This window comes from Loxodonta africana, chromosome 9 (assembly GCF_030014295.1).
Source record: "Loxodonta africana isolate mLoxAfr1 chromosome 9, mLoxAfr1.hap2, whole genome shotgun sequence".
Lineage (NCBI taxonomy): Eukaryota > Metazoa > Chordata > Mammalia > Proboscidea > Elephantidae > Loxodonta > Loxodonta africana.
This window is the reverse complement of record NC_087350.1, coordinates 19,060,316-19,077,918: the sequence shown is the minus strand read 5'-3', so window position 1 is coordinate 19,077,918 and position 17,603 is coordinate 19,060,316. Positions and strand designations below refer to the sequence as shown.

General features: G+C 43.0%; 1 protein-coding gene across 7 annotated transcripts in view; it reads left to right on the top strand.

Annotated features, from left to right (window-relative positions):
* The window catches only part of ERCC6L2 (ERCC excision repair 6 like 2), a 167,345-nt gene that overhangs the window by 125,543 nt on the left and 24,199 nt on the right, over positions 1-17,603 (top strand). The window contains exon 16 of one of the 7 annotated variants that reach the window (XM_064291138.1): positions 1,661-4,034. The exons of 4 other annotated variants lie outside the window; for them this stretch is intronic. In XM_064291138.1, coding sequence (XP_064147208.1) covers positions 1,661-2,576 — 916 coding nt within the window. In that variant the 3' untranslated portion in view covers positions 2,577-4,034. Of the gene's footprint in view, positions 1-1,660; positions 4,035-17,603 lie in introns of those variants that run through there. 2 more of the 7 variants (XM_064291137.1, XM_003407639.4) reach the window with 2 other exon arrangements.

Below are 17,603 nucleotides of genomic sequence, written 5' to 3'. Positions count from 1 at the left end.
TCCCATGGGGCCCTGTATTTACTTCTATCCTGGAATTTGTCACTCTGTCCTCGTTTGATTTTCAAGTATTTGTCTCCCCGGCTAGACTGTAAACTCCTCAAAGATAGGGAACTGGATCTTATTCACTGGTGTACAGTTCCTACTACAAAAACCAAACTAGACCCATTGCTGTCAAGTTGATTCCGACTCATGGCAACCCTATAGGACAGAGTAGAACTGCGTCATAGGGTTTCCGAGGAGCGACTAGTGGAACAAACCGCAGCCCTTTTGGTTAGCAGCTGAACTCTTAACCACTGTGCCACCAAGTTTCCTACTACCCCCCCCCGCAAAAAAAAAAACACCCATTGCCGTCAAGTAGATTCCAACTCATAGCGACCCTATAGGACATTGTAGAACTGCCCCATATGGTTTTCAGGGTGCACCTGGTGGATTTGAACTGCTGACCTTTTTGTTAGCAGCCGTAGCTCTTAACCATTACACCACCAGGGTACTATAGTGCCTAGTAAATAATGTGTTGTTGTATGTTGTAGAGTCAATTCCAACTCATAGTGACCTATAGGACAGAATAGAATTGCCCTATAGAATTTCCTAGGCTATAATCTTTACAGGAGGAGATCACCAGGTCTTTTCTCCTATCAAGTCGCTGGTGGATTCAAACTGCCTACCTTTCGATTAGGAGCCGAGCACTTAACTGTTGTGCTACCAGGGCTCCTTAGCACATGATAGAGCTCTATAAATATTTGTTGAATGAATAAATGAATATTTTAAGGAAATGTTGTATAAAATACAGATGTAGTTATACAACTATTTGTGTGCTGCAACACCATGTTTGGATTTTGTGTAAAGGAATATTTGCAAACATTAGGCCCTCCCGGCTCCTGACCCAAACCTGGCATCAGCAAAGCAACACGCTCACCTAGAGGATGGGGCAGAGTCCAGTGTCTTTCTGCCTCCATCTTACCAGGCGTTCCAGAAGACTCATTTCCTCACACATGCATATAATGGCTTGTATCAGTATCATATACTGAGAATGCAACTCACTTCTTCAGGTAGCATCTCACTTACTAGTTTAGCTGTCTACTCTGAAGATGGACCAATTGGGGAAAAAAGAATCTAGGTTTTTCATTTTAGAACTTTCTTTTAGGCTCATCAAAAAGTTATGGGAAATTTTTGTTTTGTATTTGTAGAAGAAAAGGAAAAGGGAGAGAGAAGAAAAACAAATTCCTTTCTTAACTTTCAGAATTTTCTCTTTTCTATTCATTAAGACCCTTTGTTTATGATTTTGTTTCATGGGACTTGAATGCAATGTAGATTTTCAAAATACATATTATATAAATTACGGTTCTCATGCCAGTAATAAATTGGCTGACTGAAGGAACAGCTTGCTGGGACCCCTTCACTCCCAGGAAATACCTTGTAGTATAAATCAGAATAACTTGGAAAGTTGGTGATTTCATGAGCTAGAATATTGTTTTCAGGAGCCTAAAGGAGGAGGTCACATGCTGCTAGTATAAAACACGTTTTCACTGCGGAATTAAGCTAATGTATGCTAAATGAATACACTTACATTGCTTTGTCTCTACATTTGATGTCATTGATGGTTTCTTTAAAAATAAATTGTAATAAAAATAACCACTGGTTTTATTTTTTAAATCTTTAGAAAACAATTTGAAGAAATGGCTTCTTACTTTAATGTATCTTCTATAAAGGAATTTGCCGAGCATATAATTAATGCCACATCAGAAGAACGACAGAAAATGCTAAGAGACTTTTATGGTTCTCAGTATCCAGAAGTGGAGGATTTTTATGTGGATTCTGCCTCAGAATTAACCAAATCTGCCCATAAGAAAAGAGAGAAAGTCAGGAATAAATCTGAAGAAAGGGAATCTCTTATAAAGGAAGCAATGTCAGATTCTGAAATTCTGTCTTTTAAAGATTCTACCAACAAAATTTCTCAAATTTGCAGCCCAAAAATACACACAAAAAAATCAGTCAGGTTTCAAAATTATGATTTCTGTGGAGAAGAGGCGTTTTCTAACGATACAAAAACTAAGAAATTAACTGTCAGCTCTACCCAAGAGATAAAAAGCGAATTATCCAAAGATACTGTAGCATCCTGTTCCCCAAACTGTAAGTCTGAAGTATGTGAGAGAAAGTTAGAAAATACCATGAAAGACCAACAGGACTCAACAAGAACGGGTGTTTCAAGAAATGGACGCCTTTTCAAGTCAGAAACCAAAAAGATAGACAATCCAGTGTTAGAAAACACTTCTGTGGGAGAGTTACTTGGTGACACCTCTATTCTTGATGACCTCTTTAAAAGTCATGGGAACAGCCTGACACGACTGCCAAAGAAAGTTCTTTCAGGGCCCATGGAAAAAGCTAAACAGAGGCCAAAAGATTTCTGGGACATACTGAATGAGCAGAATGACGACAGTCTTAGTAAGCTCACCGACTTGGCAGTAATAGAGACTTTATGTGAAAAAGCACCCCTTGCCACATCCTCCAAAAGGAAAAAAGAGCTAGAATCTTCTCTTTGGAAATCAAATGAGAAGTTTTTGTGGAAAAAAATATAATTCAAGTGATACAGATGAAAACACAACCAGTGCATAGAATAATTCATAAACATACAAATGAATTACTGCACCAGTGACTTTCTGCCACAGACGTTTACAGCACTGTATCCTACACAAATTATATTACCTTAACATAGTTGTCAACATGTATTTTTATTAAACCCTGACTGTAGGGTATTTTTAAGTCTGCAACATTGTCATGTGTCATTTGTTTTCTTTGATCATATTGTAATATAAACCTCTGTTATGAAATGAAAGATTCTAGATTTGTAATCCGGAGACCTGGGGCATCACTCTTATTGTATAATTATGTGACCTTAGATAAGCCACTTACCCTTTGTGTGTCTTCATTTTGTAATGTGAAAGATGAAGGCTTTGAATTAGATCACCATGGGTGTCCTTCTAGTATAAAAAAGTTTTGATTCACTCTCCCAGATTCCGTTAAATCATAGGCCAGATCATGCCCACTGCAAAACCAGGTGTACATTGATGTTTCTTATGTCTCTTTCTTACTAGCGATTGGAAAATCACAACATTGTTTCCTTATCCCTCAGTATCTTGTGCGATTATTATGTTATTTTAGATAAAAGCCGTAACTGGTACTGAATATATATGGTTGTGTAAAAATAATAATTTTATAATAGTTGTATAACCTTACTAATGCTAAAGTAACGTGCTTACTACCACTAGCCACAGAACACCAGTGCCCCAATGTTTATACAAGTATGATTTGATTAATATAAATAAAGATTTGTATAGTGCTTTTGTATTTCTTAAGTATGAAGAATGAGTAATCAATTTATTTTATTTGGAACTGTTATATTTTGTTGAACTTAATTTATATGGTTTATAAAAACTAGAATGAGTCATGGTTGAATTTATTTATTTAGAAACACACCCCCACATGTGTGCTGTGCGCATGTGTGTGTTGTGCCTACACTACGTACCACGTGTACCATGCTGGGAGCTCAGGACGTATAGTGAGGCACTGCTACATGTAAAAGGAAGGAAATCATGTCTGCAGAGAAGCATGTCCATAAAGCCCCTGGCATTGTGCCTGGCGAGTTGTAGGCAGGGACCTGAGGCTTCTGCTGCACCTTTCCCCCAGTTGAGCTCTCAGGGCTGTGATAGGAGGATTTGCCCATCCAGAAAAGGAACCAAGTGACCCAAGAAGTGATCCTGCTCAGGGATCATTGTTACCATGCTGCGGGGAGTGGGCCTTTGGCATACCCAGGATGTGGAGAAATTGCTCAGAAATGAAAAAAAAAATTTTTTTTCCCTCAAAGGACTGATGGCCAAGTCACTTCTCCTCTGGGGCAGTGTTTTGCCCTAGAGAACTGTGATCCTAAGTAAGGAATATATTTTATATCAGGGCCCAGTACATTTGTGCACATACATATATATCCTGAAAATAAACTGTTTATGAAACAATATTTCTGTGCAACACACTTCATTATTCTCTTCTGTTTCGGCCTGTTTTTGTTGTCGTTTGTTTTCTGTTTTCGTTTTTTTTTTTTTAATGCTCTCGTAACCCATTAAATTGAGTTCAAGACCCACTAATGGTTGGGAACCCCAGTTTGGAAAGCAGTGCTTTAGGTAGTACAGCCTTAGTCATTTTGTTTGCTTTCTGCAGCTGCATTGTGTCCGGAGTTATCAGATGCTACATTCTGCTATCACAGGCCTTTCTAGAAAAATACTGGGCTGTGTGGTCTCTGGAAGACTTGGCACGTAGAGGCCATTAGCCCACTCACTATGTGATGCACTCTGTGAGGACCTCTGATGAGCAGAGGGGCCTCTGCTATCCTGTTGTATACAGAGACAGTATATTTCACACATTTGAATAAAAGAACATCCTTTATAAAAATACTTCTTAAAAGTTTTACATAGACATGACCTGAGAATCATAAAGTGATAGTCACACAAATATTCTCTCTAAATTCTTCGAATATTAAAGAAATGCTGTTACAGAGTTTTACCAGCGATAGTCAAACTGGGAGCAAAAATGCAGGCCTGGAGTTTAAAAACTAGTGTTCAGCAGTTGTCGGGGACACACTTGTCCTTATTATCACACAGGAATAGTGTGCCAAGCAGAGTCCATGAGCCCCGTATCGAAAGAAGACAGTCTGTCAGAAGGTTTTGAAGGGCAGCCACCACGGTTAACTTGCCCTACAGTGGGGCAGTGGAAAGAGGTTGGCTGAACCACCGCTTAGCCTGGGGGCAGACCCCATGAGGGTTCCACAGTAAGAATCCTTCCCACCCCTACCCCACTGGTGCCATGCTACCAAACTGCCGACTAACTGTGTGGCCCAGGGCAAATCCCTTAGCTTCTTCCAGCCTCAGCTTCCCCTTGTTTGAATGAGAAGTGGACTGGATTGTTAGTGTTCAAGCGTTTTTTTGTTTTTTGTTTTTTGTTTTCTTTAAACTGAATCCATCTTAATCAGAACCTCGATTACTTACAGCAATTAAAATGGAGGTCTGCTGGCTCACTAAGCACCCCTGTGGCTCCATGGACCACTAGTTTGAAAACCACAGGGATGAGGTCATTGCTAAGAAACCTTCCAACTTCAAGTTTCCATGATTCTACTTGCTACAATCTGCCTTTTTTACTTCTTTTTAGAGTAGTGACACAGTTTCTGGCTGCTGGCACTCACCACACAGCTATTCATATTGGAAACTGAGGCAAGATAGCAGGGAGACTTTGGCACTTCCTCAAGGCTCCTCTGAAGCCCTGAAACCGATTCTTCAAGTAAATTAACGGCATCTGCAAGGGGCGCAGCTGCCCCTCAGCGTTCAAGGCAAAGGGGCCTTGGTTCACAGGGATGAGTTGGTGATAAGCTTGTCATCAGTTCATGGCAAGATGAGAAGGCGAAGGGCATTTGTAAATTAAAGTTCAATGTGTGCAGTTTTTAAATTCTGAAATTTCCTTTCTGAGTTCAGATAGATAGCTCTCTTTTTATGAAATGATGACAGTCAAGCATAGTTTTTATTCTTTTATAAAAAGTTGGTAACCACATTCAGTTTATGTCTATAAAATCCAAAAGAGTGGGCATCAACTGCCTTCAAGGGCAGTTTTACATACAAGGAAATAGAGTTCCATAGGTCACTCTGTCACAAATGCAGTCAACAGTGGATCTAGGACCCACCAAGGAGGCCATTGAACCTATAAGCCCCTTTAAGAGGCATATGTCTTCAAAGAGCCAAGAGTGCAGATCTCTTTTTAGGCTCCTTACCTGATTGCACGCAACTGCTGACCTCAAGGTTGGCGGTTCAAACACACCCATCTATACCTCGGAATAGAAGTCCTGGCTATCTGCTTCTTCTGTTAAGGTTACTCTCAAGAGAAAACCCTCCGGAGCAATCTGCTCTGTAACGCACATGGGGTCACCATGAGTTGGAATTGATAGCCCATCAACTAACAACAGCAAACCTAATTCTCATTGAGTCCTCATTGATGAGACCTTGTTTCCAGTGTTTCTGAGAGGCCATAAAGGGCTGGCTCATAAGCTCAAGAACAAGCCTTGGGCCTGGTTTCCTCACCCTCGTGCACTGGAGCCACCATGGAATTGATGGCAACATGGGGAAGAGCTCTCTTTTTCCTTGTTAACCACAGGAGGGCTAACTTGCCTCACCAGGGTCTCCAGGAGCCCCTTTGGAGTTAACTCTCTGCCCTAGGGGGAAAAACTCAGATTCACCCTCCCTTCCAAGTCCAAGGCTATGTAGTTCGCAGCCCCCAAAACACGTCGGAACCACTGGGGGAGGCTTTTTTTTTTTTATATATAACTTTTATTAAGCTTCAAGTGAACGTTTACAAACCCAATCAGTCTGTCACATATAAGTTTACATACATCTCACTCCCTACTCCCACTTGCTCTCCCCGTCTTGAGTCAGCCCTTTCAGTCTCTCCTTTCTTGACACTTTTGCCGGCTTCCCTCTCTCTCTATCCTCCCATCCCCCCTCCAGACAAGAGTTGCCAACACACTCTCAAGTGTCCACCTAATATAATTAGCTCACTCTTCATCAGCATCTCTCTCCCCCCCGCTGACCAGTCCCTTTCATGTCTGATGAGTTGTCTTCGGGGATGGTTCCTGTCCTGTGCCAACAGAAGGTCTGGGGACCATGGCCGCCGGAATTCCTCTAGTCTCAGACCATTAAGTTTGGTCTTTTTATGAGAATTTGGGGTCTGTATCCCACTGATCTCCTGCTCCCTCAGGAGTTCTCTGTTGTGCTCCCTGTCAGGGCAGTCAACGATTGTGGCCGGGCACCAACTAGTTCTTCTGGTCTCAGGATGATGTAGGTCTCCGGTTCATGTGGCCCTTTCTGTCTCTTGGGCTCTTAGTTGTCGTGTGACCTTGGTGTTCTTCATTCTCCTTTGATCCAGGTGGGCTGAGACCAACTGAGGCATCTTAGATGGCTGCTTGTTAGCATTTAAAACCCCAGACGCCACATTTCAAAGTGGGATACAGAATGATTTCATAATAGAATTATTTTGCCAATTGACTTAGAAGTCCCCGCAAACCATGTTCCCCAGACCCCAGCGCTTGCTCCGCTGACCTTTGAAACATTCATTTTATCCCGGAAACTTCTTTGCTTTTGGTCCAGTCCAATTGAGCTGACCTTCCATGTATTGAGTGTTGTCTTTCCCTTCACCTAAAGCAGTTCTTATTTACTGATTAATCAATAAAAAACCCTCTCCCACCCTCCCTCCCTCCCCCCCTCGTAACCACAAAAGTATGTGTTCTTCTCAGGTTTACTATTTCTCAAGATCTTATAATAGTGGTCTTATACAATATTTGTCCCTTTGCCTCTGACTAATTTCGCTCAGCATAATGCCTTCCAGGTTCCTCCATGTTATGAAATGTTTCACAGATTCGTCACTGTTCTTTATTGATGCGTAGTATTCCATTGTGTGAATATACCACAATTTATTTACCCATTCATCCGTTGATGGACACCTTGGTTGCTTCCAACTTTTTACTATTGTATACAGAGCTGCAATAAACATGGGTGTGCATATATCTGTTTGTATGAAGGCTCTTGTATCTCTAGGGTATATTCCCAGGAGTGGGATTTCTGGGTTGTATGGTAGTTCTATTTCTAACTGTTTAAGATAATGCCAGATAGATTTCCAAAGTGGTTGTACCATTTTACATTCCCACCAGCAGTGTATGAGAGTTCCAATCTCTCCGCAGCCTCTCCAACATTTATTATTTTGTGTTTTTTGGATTAGTGCCAGCCTTGCTGGTGTGAGATGGAATCTCATCGTAGTTTTAATTTGCATTTCTCTAATGGCTAATGATCGAGAGCATTTTCTCATGTATCTGTTGGCTGCCTGAATATCTTCCTTAGTGAAATGTGTGTTCATATCCTTTGCCCACTTCTTGATTGGATTGTTTGTCTTTTTGTGGTTGAGTTTTGACAGAATCATGTAGATTTTAGAGATCAGGCGCTGGTCGGAGATGTCATAGCTGAAAATTCTTTCCCAATCTGTAGGTGGTCTTTTTACTCTTTTGGAGAAGTCTTTAGATGAGCATAGGTGTTTGATTTTTAGGAGCTCCCAGTTATCGGGTTTCTCTTCATCATTTTTGGTAATGTTTTGTATTCTGTTTATGCCTTGTATTAGGGCTCCTAGGGTTCTCCCAATTTTTTCTTCCATGATCTTTATCGTTTTAGTCTTTATGTTTAGGTCTTTGATCCACTTGGAGTTAGTTTTTGTGCATGGTGTGAGGTATGGGTCCTGTTTCATTTTTTTGCAAATGGATATCCAGTTATGCCAGCACCATTTGTTAAAAAGACTATCTTTTCCCCAATTAATTGACACTGGTCCTTTGTCAAATATCAGCTGCTCATACATGGATGGATCTATGTCTGGGTTCTCAATTCTGTTCCATTGGTCTATGTGCCTGTTGTTGTACCAGTACCAGGCTGTTTTGACTACTGTGGCTGTATAATAGGTTCTGAAGTCAGGTAAAGTGAGGCCTCCCACTTTCTTCTTCTTTTTCAGTAGTGCTTTGCTTATCCGGGGCTTCTTTCCCTTCCATATGAAATTGGTAATTTGTTTCTCTATCCCCTTAAAATATGACATTGGAATTTGGATCGGAAGTGCGTTAAATGTATAGATGGCTTTTGGTAGAATAGACATTTTTACTATGTTAAGTCTTCCTATCCATGAGCAAGGTATGTTTTTCCACTTAAGTATGTCCTTTTGAATTTCTTGTAGTAGAGCTTTGTAGTTTTCTTTGTATAGGTCTTTTACATCTTTGGTAAGATTTATTCCTAAGTATCTTATCTTCTTGGGGGCTACTGTGAACGGTATTGATTTGGTTATTTCCTCTTCGGTGTTCTTTTTGTTGATGTAGAGGAATCCAAGTGATTTTTGTATGTTTATTTTATAACCTGAGACTCTGCCAAACTCTTCTATTAGTTTCAGTAGTTTTCTGGAGGATTCCTTAGGGTTTTCTGTGTATATAATCATGTCATCTGCAAATAGTGATAACTTTACTTCTTCCTTGCCAATCCGGATACCTTTTATTTCTTTGTCTAGCCTATTTGCCCTGGCTAAGACTTCCAGCACGATGTTGAATAAGAGAGGTGATAAAGGGCATCCTTGTCTGGTTCCCGTTCTCAAGGGAAATGCTTTCAGATTCTCTCCATTTAGAGTGATATTGGCTGTTGGCTTTGCATAGATGCCCTCTATTATGTTGAGGAATTTTCCTTCAATTCCTATTTTGGTAAGAGTTTTTATCATGAATGGGTGTTGGACTTTGTCAAATGCCTTTTCTGCATCAATTGATAAGATCATGTGGTTTTTGTCTTTTGTTTTATTTATGTGATGGATTACATTAATGGTTTTTCTGATATTAAACCAGCCTTGCATACCTGGTATAAATCCCACTTGATCAGGGTGAATTATTTTTTTGATGTGTTGTTGGATTCTATTGGCTAGAATTTTGTTGAGGATTTTTGCATCAATGTTCATGAGGGATATAGGTCTATAATTTTCTTTTTTTGTAATGTCTTTACCTGGTTTTGGTATCAGGAAAATGGTGGCTTCATAGAATGAGTTGGGTAGTATTCCGTCATTTTCTATGCTTTGGAATACCTTCAGAAGTAGTGGTGTTAACTCTTCTCTGAAAGTTTGGTAGAACTCTGCAGTGAAGCCGTCCGGGCCAGGGCTTTTTTTTGTTGGGAGTTTTTTGATTACCGTTTCAATCTCTTTTTTTGTTATGGGTCTATTTAGTTGTTCTACTTCTGAATGTGTTAGTTTAGGTAGGTAGTGTTTTTCCAGGAATTCATCCATTTCTTCTAGGTTTTCAAATTTGTTAGAGTACAATTTTTCATAATAATCTGAAATGATTCTTTTAATTTCATTTGGTTGTGTTGTGATATGGTCCTTCTCGTTTCTTATTCGGGTTGTTTCCTTTCCTGTATTTCTTTAGTCAGTCTAGCCAATGGTTTATCAATTTTGTTAATTTTTTCAAAGAACCAGCTTTTGGCTTTGTTAATTCTTTCAATTGTTTTTCTGTTCTCTAATTCATTTAGTTCAGCTCTAATTTTTAGTATTTGTTTTCTTCTGGTGCCTGATGGGTTCTTTTGTTGCTCACTTTCTATTTGTTCAAGTTGTCGGGACAGTTCTCTGATTTTGGCTCTTTCTTCTTTTTGTATGTGTGCATTTATTGATATAAATTGGCCTCTGAGCACTGCTTTTGCTGTGTCCCAGAGGTTTTGATAGGAAGTATTTTCATTCTCGTTGCTTTCTATGAATTTCCTTATTCCCTCCTTGATGTCTTCTATAACCCAGTCTTTTTTCAGGAGGGTATTGTTCATTTTCCAAGTATTTGATTTCTTTTCCCTAGTTTTTCTGTTATTGATGTCTAGTTTTATTGCCTTGTGGTCTGAGAAGATGCTTTGTAATATTTCGATGTTTTGGACTCTGCAAAGGTTTGTTTTATGACCTAATATGTGGTCTATTCTAGAGAATGTTCCATGTGCGCTAGAAAAAAAAGTATATTTTGCAGCAGTTGGGTGGAGAGTTCTGTATAAGTCAATGAGGTCAAGTTGGTTGATTGTTGTAATTAGATCTTCCGTGTCTCTATTGAGCTTCTTACTGGATGTCCTGTCCTTCTCTGAAAGTGGTGTGTTGAAGTCTCCTACTATAATTGTGGAGGTATCTATCTCACTTTTCAATTCTGTTAAAATTTGATTTATGTATCTTGCAGCCCTGTCATTGGGTGCATAAATATTTAATATGGTTATGTCTTGCTGATCAATTGTCCCTTTTATCATTATATAGTGTCCTTCTTTATCCTTTGTGATGGATTCAAGTCTAAAGTCTATTTTGTCAGAAATTAATATTGCTACTCCTCTTCTTTTTTGCTTATTGTTTGCTTGATATACTTTTTTCCATCCTTTGAGTTTTAGTTTGTTTGTGTCTCTAAGTCTAAGGTGTGTCTCTTGTAGGCAGCATATAGATGGATCGTGTTTCTTTATCCAGTCTGTGACTCTCTGTCTCTTTATTGGTGCATTTAGTCCATTTACATTCAGGGTAATTATAGATAAATAAGTTTTTAGTGCTGTCATTTTGATGCCTTTTTATGTGTGTTGTTGACAATTTCATTTTTCCACATACTGTTTTGTGCTGAGGCGTTTTTCTTAGTAAATTGTGAGATCCTCATTTTCATAGTGTTTGACTTTATGCTAGTTGAGTCGTTACGTTTTTCTTGGCTTTTATCTTGAGTTATAGAGTTGTTATACCTTTTTGTGGTTACCTTATTATTTACCCCTATTTTTCTAAGTAAAAACCTAACTTGTATTGTTCTATATCACCTTGTATCACTCTCCATATGGCAGTTCAATGCCTCCTGTATTTAGTCCCTCTTTTTGATTATTGTGATCTTTTACCTATTGACTTCCATGATTCCCTGTTATGTGTATTTTTTTTTTTTAATTAAGCTTAATTTGTTTGTTTTTGTGATTTCCCTATTTGAGTTGATATCAGGACGTTCTGTTTTGTGACCTTGTGTTGTGCTGATATCTGATATTATTGGTTCTCTGACCAAACAATATCCTTTAGTATTTCTTGTAGCTTTGGTTTGGTTTTTGCAAATTCTCTAAACTTGTGTTTGTCTGTAAATATCTTAATTTCGCCTTCATATTTCAGAGAGAGTTTTGCTGGATATATGATCCTTGGCTGGCAGTTTTTCTCCTTCAGTGTTCTGTATATGTGGTCCCATTCCCTTCTTACCTGCATGGTTTCTGCTGAGTAGTCAGAACATATTCTTATTGATTCTCCCTTGAAGGAGACCTTTGTTTTCTCCCTGGCTGCTTTTAAAATTTTCTGTTTATCTTTGGTTTTGGTGAGTTTGATGATAATGTGTCTTGGTGTTTTTCTTTTTGGATCAATCTTAAATGGGGTTCGATGAGCATCTTGGATAGATATCCTTTCGTCTTTCATGATGTCAGGGAAGTTTTCTGTCAGGAGTTCTTCAACTATTCTCTCTGTGTTTTCTGTTATCCCTCCCTGTTCTGGGACTCCAATCACCCGCAGGTTATCCTTCTTGATAGAGTCCCACATAATTCTTAGGGTTTCTTCATTTTTTTAAATTCTTTTATCTGATTTTTTTTCAGCTATGTTGGTATTGATTCCCTGGTCCTCCAGATGTCCCAGTCTGCATTCTAATTGCTCGAGTCTGCTCCTCTGACTTCCTATTGCATTGTCTATTTCTGTAATTTTATTGTTAATCTTTTGGATTTCTACATGTTGTCTCTCTGTGGATTCTTGCAACTTATTAATTTTTCCACTATGTTCTTGAATAATCTTTTTGAGTTCTTCAACAGTTTTATCGGTGTGTTCCTTGGCTTTTTCTGCAGTTATCCTAATTTCATTTGTGATATCTTTAAGCATTCTGTAAATTAGTTTTTTATATTCTGTATCTGATAATTCCAGGATTGTATCTTCATTTGGGAAAGATTTTGATTCTTTTGTTTGGGGGGTTGGAGAAGCTGTCATGGTCTGTTTCTTTATGTGGTTTGATATGGACTGCTGTCTCCGAGCCATCACTGGGAAACTAGTTTTTCTAGGTAATCAGCTAAAAAAAAAAAATGCAGTCAGATCCCTATCAGAGTTCTCCCTCTGGCTCAGGCTATTCGGATGTTAATGAAGCCGCATGGGGAGGGTGGGGGAGGGAACAGAGAGATAGGAGAGTAGCACCTCAGAATATAGCCAGAGTTGCTTGTCTTGCTTGGAATGACTATTATATCTGAGATTCCCGCAGGGCGCGTCGCCTATGTGTGCTGGCTGTGTGGAGATTGCCCCTGGGGGGTCTGGCCCACTGGAGTCACGGTCAGATCCTCTGCTTCCAGCCGCACGCCCAGCGTCAAGGCTCCCCTACTGGGACGGTGCACTCTTGACTCCAAAATCAGTCGCTGCCTCCCGGGGACTTCTCGTCCCTCCAGCCACGTGGCCGTGCCGCCCCCGCGAACCAGTTGGGCCGCCTCCCAGGGTTAGTTCAGATGGGTGGAGCAGCTCCCCGTGCTTGTGCCGTGACCGAGTGTCCCGGCTGGGACGCTGATCTCCCCGCTCCAATACCAGTCGCTGCCTCCCGGGGACTTCTCCTATCGGCTCCGTCCCACTCCGCCCACGCGACCCGGCTGGGCCCCTTCCCGGGGTTAGTTCAGGGGGGTGGAGCAGTTCTCCGTGTTTATGCCATACCTGCGTCCAGTCCAAATCCCGGCGGGACGGTTGCCTGGCTGGGACACTGCTCTTCCTGCTCCGAGACCAGTCACTGCCTCCCGGGGACTTCTCCTACCGGCTGCGTCCCACGCCGCCCGCGGAACTGGCTGGTCCCCCTCCCGGGGTTAGTTCATGGGGGTGGAGCAGCTCTCTGTGCTCGTGCCGTACCTGACTGGTGCGCTGGCTCCAGGCTCTGGAAACAATCGCTGCTTCCCCGTATTAGTTCGTTCTCCGTCTCTAAATCTGTGTTTGTTGTTCAGGGTTCGTAGATTGTTATGTATGTGATCGATTCACTTGTTTTTCCATGTCTTTGTTGTAAGAGGGATCCGAGGTAGCGTCTGCCTAGTCCGCCATCTTGGCTCCGCTTCCTGGGGGAGGCTTTTAAACACACTGATATCCAGGTCCCTCCCCAGGGGGTCTAGGGTTGAGCACAGGCATCCATTTTCATCTTCAGAGTTTCACAGGACTTCTGAGGCATTGCTGCTTTGCTGGAATTTCTTTGCTGGGCAGGCCTCACCTGCCTGACCTCTCCCCCCAGATACACTGTTTCCACAGGGGCCCCTCTGTGATCCAACCTCCCTCCCCCATGACACAGTGGATGTGCCACTGAGCTCTGGCTGGAGCCGACGCCCTGCTTTAAGACCTAACGTTTTCGTTCAGTTCCTATAAAAATACCCACACGTAGCATCACTTTTCTGGTTAGACTTTGTCAATATGTGCCTTATTTACTTTGCTGCAGGTTAACAAATTGTGGTGGTTATATTTATCCCGTAAATTTCCAAACTGGGGACCAGTCTCAATCGTATCTTTGATTTTTAAAAAGCAAAGATGTCACCTTGAAGACTAAGATGCGCCTGACCCAAGCCATGGTGTTTTCAATCACCTCACATGCTACGGCTGCTAACCAAAGGGTCAGCAGTTCGAATCCACCAGGTGCTCCTTGGAAACTCTATGGGGCAGTTCTACTCTGTCCAATAGGGTCGCTATGAGTCGGAATCGACTCGACGGCACTGGGTTTGGTGTTTTTTTTTTTTTTTTTTTTTTGGTCACATGTATGCGAAAGCTGGGTGATGAATAAGGAAGGCCGAAGAAGAATGGACGCCTTTGAATTACTGTGTTGGTGAAGAATATTGAATACACCATGGACTGCCAGAAGAATGAACAAATCTGTCTTGGAAGAAGTACAGCCAGAATGCTCCTTAGAAGCAAGGATGACGAGAATTCGTCTCAGGTACTCTGGATATGTTGTCAGGGGGGACCAGTCCCTGAAGAAGGACATCATGCTTGGTAAAGTAGAGGAAGGTCAGCAAAAGAGAGGAAGACCCTGAATGAGATGGATTGATACAATGGCTGCAACAGTGGGCTCAAGCATAATGATTGTGAGGATGGTGCAGGCCCCGGGCAGTGTTTCGTTCTGTTGTACATAGGGTCGCTATGAGTCAGAACCGACTCTACAGCACCTAACGACAACAACTCAATTATATAAAAGTATGAGGCCTTTCTGTCACTGATAATGTCCGACTGACAATGCTTGGTTTCTTATTGCTCCGCCTTGTAGTTTAAAATCAGGAATGCCTCTTTGGACAGATGTCTTTTGGGGTAGCTGGACATTGAAAGAAATGACTGAAACTCTTTTTATATTGGTTGAGATAATGTGGAAGGGGATAAAAAGTGTGCATCTGTGACTTTCTTATATGTCTCTAAGGCAACTGTTGGAAACCCTGGTGGCGTAGTGGGTCGGCAGTTCAAATCCGCCAGGCGCTCCTTGGAAACTCTATGGGGAAGTTCTACCCTGTTCTATAGAGTCGCCATGAGTCGGATTCGACTCGACAGCACTGGGTTCTGGGGTCAAGGCAACTGTAATGAGTCATCCTGTAAAACGAAAATATGAGTTATTTCCTCCCAATGGACCTTTTAACTTTGGGTTTCCTTTATTTTTGCAAAGTGAGACATGCCTCTGGACAAAGATAAACTTCAAAGAAGGCTCATAATAAAAAAAATAGCTACTTCATATATATTTTCTTCTTTGCTAAAACTATTATAAAAGCATTGATAGGAACACAAAAACATACTACTTTTTCAAAACATAAATGCTAACATGCACTGCATGAGACCCCTGCTCTCATACGATCAGTCAGCTCACTCTGCCCCCTCTGCCAGCGCCATCGTGGTGCTACCAACATTCCACCTGGCCCATCTCCCCATCCATCTGCCCCTGCAGCACTCATGTCCCTCTCTTCCCACTGACAGTACGCTAAGCGTCCTTCCTTCTCTGCTGTCTGGCAAAGGCCCAGGTTGCTTCCAGGTCATCCCTGACCACTGAGTCCTCCTCCCCACCCCCAGCCTCATGCCACCAATCTCAATGCCCCGCATGCCCCATGCCCTGCCCAGCAAACCACATAGGTTTCCCTCCTCAGTCATCTCTCTTCCATTCCGCCCAACCACTGCAGCAAACCTTCATCCTATGTAGACCTCTTAAAAAAAAAAAAACAGTTGCCATGAAGTTAAGTCTGACTCATGGCGACCCTACGTGTGTCAGAATAGAACTGTGCTCCATACGGTTTTCAATGGCTGATTTTTCAGAAGTAGATCTCCAGGAATTTCTTCCCGGGTACCTCTAGGTGGTCTCAAACTTCCAACCTTTTGGTCAGCATCCGAGCACCATAACCATTTGCACCAATCAGGGACTCCCTGGGACCTCTTAAACATCCCCAATTATCCTGTTTTAGTACATGACCTGGCTTCCCACCCCACAGGGGGGAGAATGCTATCTAGAGACTTAAGCAGCCCAGCAAAGTGGGAGGGGTTTTGACTGAGGAACTTGGGACACTCCTGAGACAGATCACCAGGCAAATCATCTCCCGGGGCAGCAATGCACTGAGGCACCAGGAAAAGGCAAAACCAGCCAGTTTCAGAGAGCCCTTACAGCAATGCCAGATGCCTCCTGAGACCCCGGGCAAGCTGTGTTCCCGAAGGATGCGGTGGCTCCTAAAGACCTCAGAAGGCGCAGCAGTGTACTAGGCAATGATGGGGAAGACAAGCAAGTACCAGGAAGCTAGATAGTCCCCTAGGAGGATGTGCGTGTAAAGGGAGGAGACCCACCAGGAAAGCCAGCCACAAACCATGCCATGCTTTCCCAGGGAGGAAGCAAAGAAGGCTTCCAGAATTCAAGTGAGGGAGAAAACACGTGTTTTCGGTAGAGTGATCAGAAAAGGGCACCCCAAATTCTAGAGCTTGGGAGTTGGCCAGGCCCAAAAGTATGAGAAGACCACAACTTTTTCTCCCTCAGTCTCCCTTGGCCTTTAAAATCCCCAGTGAGCAGAAATGTGGGCACTTTTTAGTAGTCAGGTTCTTATTTTGGATTGGCCAAACATTAACCCAACCTCCAAAACGAGGGGCAAGGGGCCGAACAAAAGGGCAGAGAAAGAGTCAGTCCCCGAGTCCCGGTGGGGTGATGTGACCAGAAATCAGAAGTGTCCGCAGATGGGCAGTGCCACCCTCACGGCCACGGCAGGCTGCTTGAGCAGGCTGCTTGACTTTTCCTGGGGGCCTGTTCCTCGCTGGCATGGTGTCGACCACCCAGCGCGCAGCGCCTGCGCCTGGAGGGCCTGCGAGGGCCTCCGGAGCCTTCCAGACCCTGACCCAGAGCCGCAGGTGCGGGGAATCCGCCTCTCTCCCCGCATGCGCTGTCCTCCAACCCAGCAGGCAACCTTAGAGCCTGTACGTGTGGAAATTGTTTCCAACAAAGTAAAGCTCATTTTAACTTTCCTTTGGGGATCACCGCTGGAAACTCCCGCGGGCGGGGCCCCCAACCCCGAGCCGGGACACAGCGCCCAAGCTCAGGGAAGAAAACCTGTGCCTCCGAATCAGGTTTCTTTTTCTCCCTTTGGGGAAAAGAGAAAGAAAGCTCATTAAATTAAGCCCTGGCTTTATGGGTGGGAAACATGAAAGCAAACTCCAGGGGCTTGCTTGCGCCTTGAGGGCGCGTTCGCTGCCATTCGCCTCAAACCTCAGGAAAGTTCCCACGTCCCTTCGGGCACAGGCAGCGAGGGTGGTCGACTGAGTTCTCCACCGACGGGCGGGGCGCCGGGGCCTTTCCGCCACGAAACTGGGGGGTGGGCTTATGGCGCGGGGAGCACGTGAGAGAGCCGACCTTGTGGCCCCGGGGAGGGGCGCGAGTCGGGGACCGCGGGGCCCCACAGCTGGCGATGGGTGGGAATCCCCCTGCACCCTTCCGTTATGGGCGCGCAACACCACTGATGCCCGCGGCTCAGAGGGCAGCCACCCCGCTGCCCCAG